The 7,971-nt window shown below is 38.2% G+C and overlaps 1 protein-coding gene across 2 annotated transcripts in view; it reads left to right on the plus strand.

The window, feature by feature from the left end:
- The first annotated feature begins 4,112 nt into the window (after positions 1 to 4,112).
- Positions 4,113 to 7,971, plus strand: part of LOC107703061 (carbonic anhydrase 6-like) — a 17,256-nt gene continuing 13,397 nt past the window's right edge. Inside the window, exons 1-5 of one of the 2 annotated variants that reach the window (XM_016505561.1) lie at positions 4,113 to 4,377; positions 5,846 to 6,025; positions 6,290 to 6,438; positions 6,778 to 6,825; positions 7,216 to 7,263. In XM_016505561.1, coding sequence (XP_016361047.1) covers positions 4,293 to 4,377; positions 5,846 to 6,025; positions 6,290 to 6,438; positions 6,778 to 6,825; positions 7,216 to 7,263 — 510 coding nt within the window. In that variant the 5' untranslated portion in view covers positions 4,113 to 4,292. Of the gene's footprint in view, positions 4,378 to 5,845; positions 6,026 to 6,289; positions 6,439 to 6,777; positions 6,874 to 7,215; positions 7,264 to 7,971 lie in introns of both variants that reach the window. The other variant, XM_016505560.1, reaches the window with a different exon arrangement.

Here is a 7,971-nt window from a genome sequence, read left to right on the forward strand (position 1 = left end):
TAGAACGGTATTTTTAAAATCCATGTTATGGTAAGTGTGCACGCTAGTACTCTGCGTTCTTTTCTAAAATTCTGTATGGTAAGAGCTACGCGCAGCAGCCTCGTGCTCTTTCTGAGTGGTTTAAAACCCCGGTTCCGCCTTGGTGTGACAGGCCAAGACTAGTATTGATTCTAGGCTCTTGGTCGTATTCCCTTAAAGGAATCTATTCCTGATTCCAAGCCTTGAGCTCTACCCTGGGCCCTGGAGTTCTGGCCCTAACAGGTAAGTTTTTTGGGGTATGTAGCCTAGGCCTTTGGCCGTAGGGAATAATGTCACTGACAGCCGTCTAACGTGCCAGGGGCAACTCCCATGGCAATATAGTAGAGTTGGTACTTAGTGCTCGCCATGGTTTCTGGCACGCACTCCCCTCAGCATGGTGGCGTGGGTATACCATTCCCCATAGCGACCCCTAGAGGACGCAGTTCGAAGTTCCCATGAAAGGGAACGTCTCAGGTTACTTATGTAACCATGGTTCCCTGAGTAGGGAACGAGACACTGCGTCCTCTAGGTTTCTTGCCATGCTTCGGACACAAGCTTCAGACGAAGAAGTGGATGATGTGTTCTCCCGGTGCCTATTTATACTATAGTCGCACCGGTAGTGACGTCATGGCTGTCGCCGGCCAACGTGTTGTTGGTGTTTTTTCAATGTATGCTTCAGACACGGGTCACGACGAGGCGTTCCCCATAGCGACCCCTAGAGGACGCAGTGTCTCGTTCTCTACTCAGGGAACCATGGTTACATAAGTAACCAGAGACGTTTTCATTTGAAACCACTGAAGACTGACAAGGCTTAAGGCAATTAGAACAAAAACATCTGCTGTCTTATTAGTGCTGCAAAATAGTCATTTTCTAAATTAATTCTCCTTCTAATTTCACCAATCAACCCACAAAAAACACATTGTCCTAGACAATTAACATTTGCACAAGAACTTTAACCTCTAACTGTACCAGTTTTTCACTTCATGTCTTTGAATGATAGCACACTACGTTCTTAAACATTTTATCTGTGTACCTTTATCTGTCCATGTACCCTTATTTTCCTGTACTGTGTACCCTTGCCAGATTTATAGATTTGGATGAATGTTGTATTTTGTCATTTTAATTTAGGAACTGTCATACTTGATGTCATCTATAACATATAATATCCATAGTAACAACATCAGAGTAAGATCAGGGATTTTATCTTTGATCTTGACAAAAACATTCCCACAGCAGGGACAGTGCTAGATTTGTGCTCCTCATATCACTCTGAATTTAGGTAAAAGGTACATCTTGATCACAACATGTTTTCCCTCATTGCAGCTGCACTGTTATTATGCTTTTTGCAAACTCCAGACATGTTTTCACAGTACTATGCACAGCTCTTGCCTTGACTAGCTGGAGCACCTTTACTTCATATCAGCTACTAAACTCTAGTCAAAGTAACCTTTGACCTCTGTGGTTTCTCTCTCCAGGCTCCTTCACTCCGAGTACCTCATTTAAGCATTGGCTGGCCTGTTTGATGTTGATTCCACATCCAGTAATTAAAAGTGTTGGGACATCCAAACACTTGGATATTTTTGTCCTAATTTGTGTTAGTGTGTGTTTTTATTTATTTTTATTTATTTTTACTTCATCTTCATGTTTAGAATACATAAACAGCATATTCCATTGTTACTAGTATTTTTTTTAAACAATGAACTTCAGCAACAATTAACTCAGTTTCTCCCTTAAATTTCTGCTTCACTAGCACAACTTGTAAAAACATGTCGTGACAGCTATCATAACTGTCAGTAGTGTCTGTTAACATCTTTATTCATGAGTAAAACATAACACATAGATGTTTGATTTAGCCAGCAATTTGACAAAACAAATTTGAGAAGACTGTTTGCTACCAGTTAACATGTTATTGGTTTTCTCTTCTCTAGAAAATGCAAAGCAGCTTTACCTTCACTTGCCATTTAGTAGTGTTGGCATTATATAAAAAAATTACACCTGAAATGTATTTATGAAATTGATTACTGCCTAGACTTACAGTACAAGCTTGTCTGATAAAAAGAAATAATCAAACCTTGTGTAATACTGATTTAAATAATTATTTCCTTGAACCACTTGCTACTACACATTGTTGTTATTATTTTATGATGTAAATGAAGCCAGCTTTTATTAGGCTATACTAACTTTAGTCATCATCTATTGTAATCATTTTAAACATGTTTAAACAGGGTTTATATATTAAAGGTATAGAAAAGCAAATTCTATATATATATATTTAAATATCATTATTTTAAAACCTTGTGTAATAGTGATTTACATAAAATTATTTCCTTGAAACACTTTCTACCATTGTTGTTATTATTTTATGATGTATACAGTCGTGGCCAAAATTTTGTCAGTGACATACATTTTGTTTTGCAAAGTTTGCTGCTTAAGCTGTTGTGGTGTTCATTCACATCGTTTCTAGATTATTGTGTAGAGTGATCAGATGCATTTTAAATAATTGCTAAAAGCTTCATTGGCCAAAAAATAAATAAATTTCACTGTTTTTGATCCTGACACAAAATGACCCACTAACATTAATTGAATTATCATATCAGCAGCACATGTGAAAGTGTGAATGAGTGCTAGTCAGGTGAAATCACTATCATACTAATTAGATTGTAAGAGCAGACTGATTGCTATAAAAGGAGGGAAGATGCACTTCCAGTCATTGTGTTCTTGTTAGCAATGGTTACTTCTAAAGACACATGTGCAGCCATCATCGCTTTGCATCAAAATGGCCTCACATGCAAGGAAATTGCTACAAAGAATATTGCACCTGAAAGAACCATTCAGATGACAGTTCAGATCATCAAGAACTTCAAGGAGAGAGGTTTGACTGCAGTGATGAATTCTTCAAGATGTCCCAGAGTGTCCAACAAGTGCCAGGACCATCTCCTCCTGGGGAGTCAGCTATGGAATCGTGTCACCAGCAGTGCAGAGCTTGCTCAGGAATGGCAGCAGGTTGGTGTGAGAGCATCTGCATGCACAGTGAGGCCAAGACTTTTGGACAACGGCCAGTGTCAAGAAGGGCAGCCAAGAAGCCACTTCTCTCCAAGAAAAATGTCAGACAGAGGACAGACTGAAATTCTGCAGGAAGTACAAGGATTGGACAGCAGAAGACTGGTGTAAAGTTATTTTCTCTGGTGAAGCTCCCTTCCGACTGTTTGGGACATCTGGAAAATCGATTGTTCGGAGAAGAAAAGGTGAACGCTACCATGAGTCCTGTGACGTGCCAACGGTGAAGCATCCTGAGACCATCCATGTGTGGGGTTGCTTTTCAAGCAAGGGAGTGGGCTCTCTCATAATTCTGTCCAAAAACACTGCCATGAATAAAGAATGGTATCAAAACGTCCTGCAGGAGCCACTTCTTCCAACGATCCATGAGCAATTTGGTGATCCGTGCATCTTCCAGCATGGAGCACCATGTTACAAAGCAAGAGTGATAAAGAAGTGGCTCGAAGATCATTACATTGAAATTTTGTATCCGTGGCCAGGCAACTCCCCAGATCTCAATCCCATAGAGCAGGGCTATTCAATTGTCCCAATCCGGCCCGCCAATCATCTTCATCCGGCCCGAGGGAAGAGTACACGCAGGTCGCACATAGGCCTACGCCTTGAATTGTTTTTCCACTAATTAGTTTGTCCACAAGGTGGCAACACTGGCCCGGGCCGTTGTTTCACACAGCCCCAATAAAAGCCTTTAAAACTTATGATATGCTTCTCATTGTTTTTCAGTATACCATAGAAACATGTGGAAAAATCTACAAATACTGAAGCAGCAAACTTTGCAAAACACAAAATTTGCCACTTCCAAAACTTTTGGCCATGACTGTAAATGAAATCAGCTTTAATTAGGCTACTAACTTGAGTCATCTAATGCCTAATCACTTTAAACAGGGTTTACATAATAAAAGTACAGCGACACGCAAATTCTATATATATTCAAATATCATTATTTAAAAAGGTGCACCCTTAAGAATAAACATGAAATGAAACATGGGAAACCACTGAACAAAACCAGACTTACCTGTTGGTGAATCCTGAGAACTACAGATGCTTCAAACATGTATTTGCCAATACGTCAAAGCTTCTCTAAATGACCGTGTTACAACACGCCTTTGGCCTTCTGGGTGTAAACCGTTGCAAGCAATGTCACTCTGCACCTCTTTACAATCCTGTGAACGAGACTGTCAGAGCATACATCACACTCAGGGAGTCTGTGCACTTTGAGCATGGAGCTGTTTGTAGTCCTGTTATACACCGGATTGGTGAATATCGCATCAGCTGGAATAGATGGACAGAAATGGACATATTCAGGCAAGTGCTTTTTTTTTTTTTTTTAACAAATATTCACAAATGTAAAGGTCATTTTTTTGGTGCAACCTGTCATAGTTCGTCCCTTACGAAAATTAACCATGGTTTTACTAAAAACAAAAAAACAACAAAAAAAACATGGTTAATAGGCATGGTAACCACAAATTAACCATGGGTTTGCTACACTAACCATAGTTTAACCATATTGGTAGTAAAACTGTGGTTAGACAAATAATCAATACGCCAAAAAAACCATGCTACTACACTTTTACTACAATAAAACCATGATTAATTTGAATAAGGGGTAGGATAATGGCGCTACTAGAACAGCTGGCTAAATGTAAATAATGTACGACTTACCGACCTAAAGTAATCATAATGGAAAGCGGCGTACTGTTGCTGTGGTTACCTCCTCAAGCGACCGCGACTTAGCGAAAATTTGGGCTGTTATCATTACTGAAATATTTTCAAATGCGCACGTAATAAGTTCGTAAGGCAATGTTCGATAACTTACGTTTACAGTTAGTTTTAACATTAAACATTTAGCTTTATTATATCGTTTCGCTACTGTCTTACTGTAGCCTAGCAGCTGTACAAAGTCAAAGTTTTAGCCTATTTGTCAAATAACAACGAACTGCGTTGTTCTACGAGTAGCCTGTTCTGATCACAGAAGAAAAATGTTGCACATAGGCTACCTAAACAAATAGCCTATTAAAATAAATTAAAAGAAGATTGAGGATAGAAAAAAGATAAATATCTAAGGCAAATATGGCTAAATTAAATAGTCTATCCACTATGAATTTTAAGCAGAATTTATTTTTTTTAAATTACATTTATATATTTATATATATATATATATATATATACATAGTATATATGTGTGTGTGTGTGTGTGTGTGTGTGTGTGTGTGTGTGTGTGTGTGTGTGTGTGGTCATAGTTCGTCCCTTACGAAAATTAACCATGGTTTTACTAAAAACAAAAAAACAACAAAAAAAACATGGTTAATAGGCATGGTAACCACAAATTAACCATGGGTTTGCTACACTAACCATAGTTTAACCATATTGGTAGTAAAACTGTGGTTAGACAAATAATCAATACGCCAAAAAAACCATGCTACTACACTTTTACTACAATAAAACCATGATTAATTTGAATAAGGGGTAGGATAATGGCGCTACTAGAACAGCTGGCTAAATGTAAATAATGTACGACTTACCGACCTAAAGTAATCATAATGGAAAGCGGCGTACTGTTGCTGTGGTTACCTCCTCAAGCGACCGCGACTTAGCGAAAATTTGGGCTGTTATCATTACTGAAATATTTTCAACCCTAGTTGAAAGGCCTGTGTACATATAAGTGATCGTAATGGAAAGCCCCCCCCCCCATATATTATAATCGGCTGCGTTTTACAGTGTATACGAGAAATGTGTCGCGCTCTGCTTAAATGACTTTCATTGTTTCATACAGAAGGAGAACTGGATCAGAAGCACTGGGCAGAAAAGTTTCCCGAGTGCGGCGGCGACCAGCAGTCTCCCATTGACATACAGCGGCGCAAAATGCGGTACAATCCGCGACTGCTACAGCTCGAGCTGACAGGCTATGAGGACATGCGCGGCAGCTTTCGCATGACCAACAATGGACATTCTGGTATGAATCTTATATTAGAACCATTTCAAATCAATGGACAATTCTTCATTGTTATTGTTTTCAAACTAATATAAACCGCCTGCAATTGTTATGTAGATCTGTTATCTTGATTTTGTCGCCCCCTCGTGTCAAAAAGTGGCCAAAAAATGTATCTATTTTGTACTAACAGTATATGCTTCCCCTCTTACTACTTCAGTCCATGTAATCTTTACAGGATAGATGAGCTTTTAGAATGTAGTCCACAATCTTGTTTGTTTTTGACAGTGGAAATTCAGCTGCCACAGACTATGAAGATTACCAAGGGGTTTCCAGACACCTACACTGCTATCCAAATGCATCTGCACTGGGGAGGCTGGGACTTGGAGGCCAGTGGATCAGAGCACACAGTGGACGGCATCCGCTACATGGCAGAAGTATTTACATAATTCATTTTAGCCCAAAACATGTTTAGAGACATCCTAGATATAAAAAGATATAAAGCAATGCTGTTAAGTGATGCTGGACATGTGCCTGAAATCTTACTACAGTACGTCAGGTTCTATTTTAGACAAATATGTAGTTATCATTGTTCTATTATAAAGTGTATTGATTTATAAACTGCATTCCTGCATTTAGGTTGCTCAAGAGTGTTGAGAAACTTTAATTTAGCAATACGGAAGGACTTGTTTAACTCAATATATGTTTTTAATCTAACATTACTCAATTTTAAGTGTAATTTCTAGCACCTTCCTGTTTGACTTCTTGTGTCACAGCTGCATGTTGTTCACTACAACTCTGATAAGTACAGCAGCTTCCACGAGGCCAAAGATAAACAAGATGGTCTTGCAGTTTTAGCCTTTTTTTATGAGGTAAGACTGGCTGTAACCATCTTTTTCACCCTGTTTGAAATTAGAATAATGTTTGTATTTTTTATGAAGTTTAAAAAAAAAAAAATTTATTGTGGTGCAGTGCTGCCATCTAATGGGAATAAGGGAAAGCAAATTATCTTCAAAGAACAAGAAAAATGAAAATGAAAATGAAAATGAAAAATAAAAATTATTGTCTATGTGAATTATTCTGAAAAGAGCTGGGCTACACCAAATAACCAAAATGCACCAAATGCCCCCGCATTGCCTGAAGCACATAGCATGAGTAAAGATAGACATCTGTATTCTCTGAACTAAATGGGTTAATTGACCAGCTTCCACGAGGCCAAAGATAAACAAGATGGTCTTGCAGTTTTAGCCTTTTTTTATGAGGTAAGACTGGCTGTAACCATCTTTTTCACCCTGTTTGAAATTAGAATAATGTTTGTATTTTTTATGAAGTTTAAAAAAAAATTTTTTATTGTGGTGCAGTGCTGCCATCTAATGGGAATAAGGGAAAGCAAATTATCTTCAAAGAACAAGAAAAATGAAAATGAAAATGAAAATGAAAAATAAAAATTATTGTCTATGTGAATTATTCTGAAAAGAGCTGGGCTACACCAAATAACCAAAATGCACCAAATGCCCCCGCATTGCCTGAAGCACATAGCATGAGTAAAGATAGACATCTGTATTCTCTGAACTAAATGGGTTAATTGACCGCGGTCCGTAGACTGCTGTGTGGTGGCCTACTGCCTGACATGCTGTTCCCACAAGACTGTGTTCAGGTCACAAGCTCCCAGTGCCATTTTATGGGGGAGGTCATTGTTTATTGTTTTAGCCCACAGACATTCTAATCTGCTGCAATATGTAATGCAGTTACAAATGTCTTTTTTTTTTTTTTTTTTTTCTTGGCTTATAACTGGGTTTTTAGTAGTGATCGCTAGTGTGTTCACAAAACCTCTGCATAATGTTTTATCTGAAAATGTTTACACTTGAGTGGCTCGATCAACTTCACATAGACCTATAGTTATAGCTAGTAACATCATGCCACTAGTTTAATACCACCTTTAGTTTCAACTTACTGTAAAAAAAAAAAAA

Source organism: Sinocyclocheilus anshuiensis, unplaced genomic scaffold, assembly GCF_001515605.1.
Source record: "Sinocyclocheilus anshuiensis isolate Anshui unplaced genomic scaffold, SAMN03320099.WGS_v1.1 scaffold883, whole genome shotgun sequence".
Lineage (NCBI taxonomy): Eukaryota > Metazoa > Chordata > Actinopteri > Cypriniformes > Cyprinidae > Sinocyclocheilus > Sinocyclocheilus anshuiensis.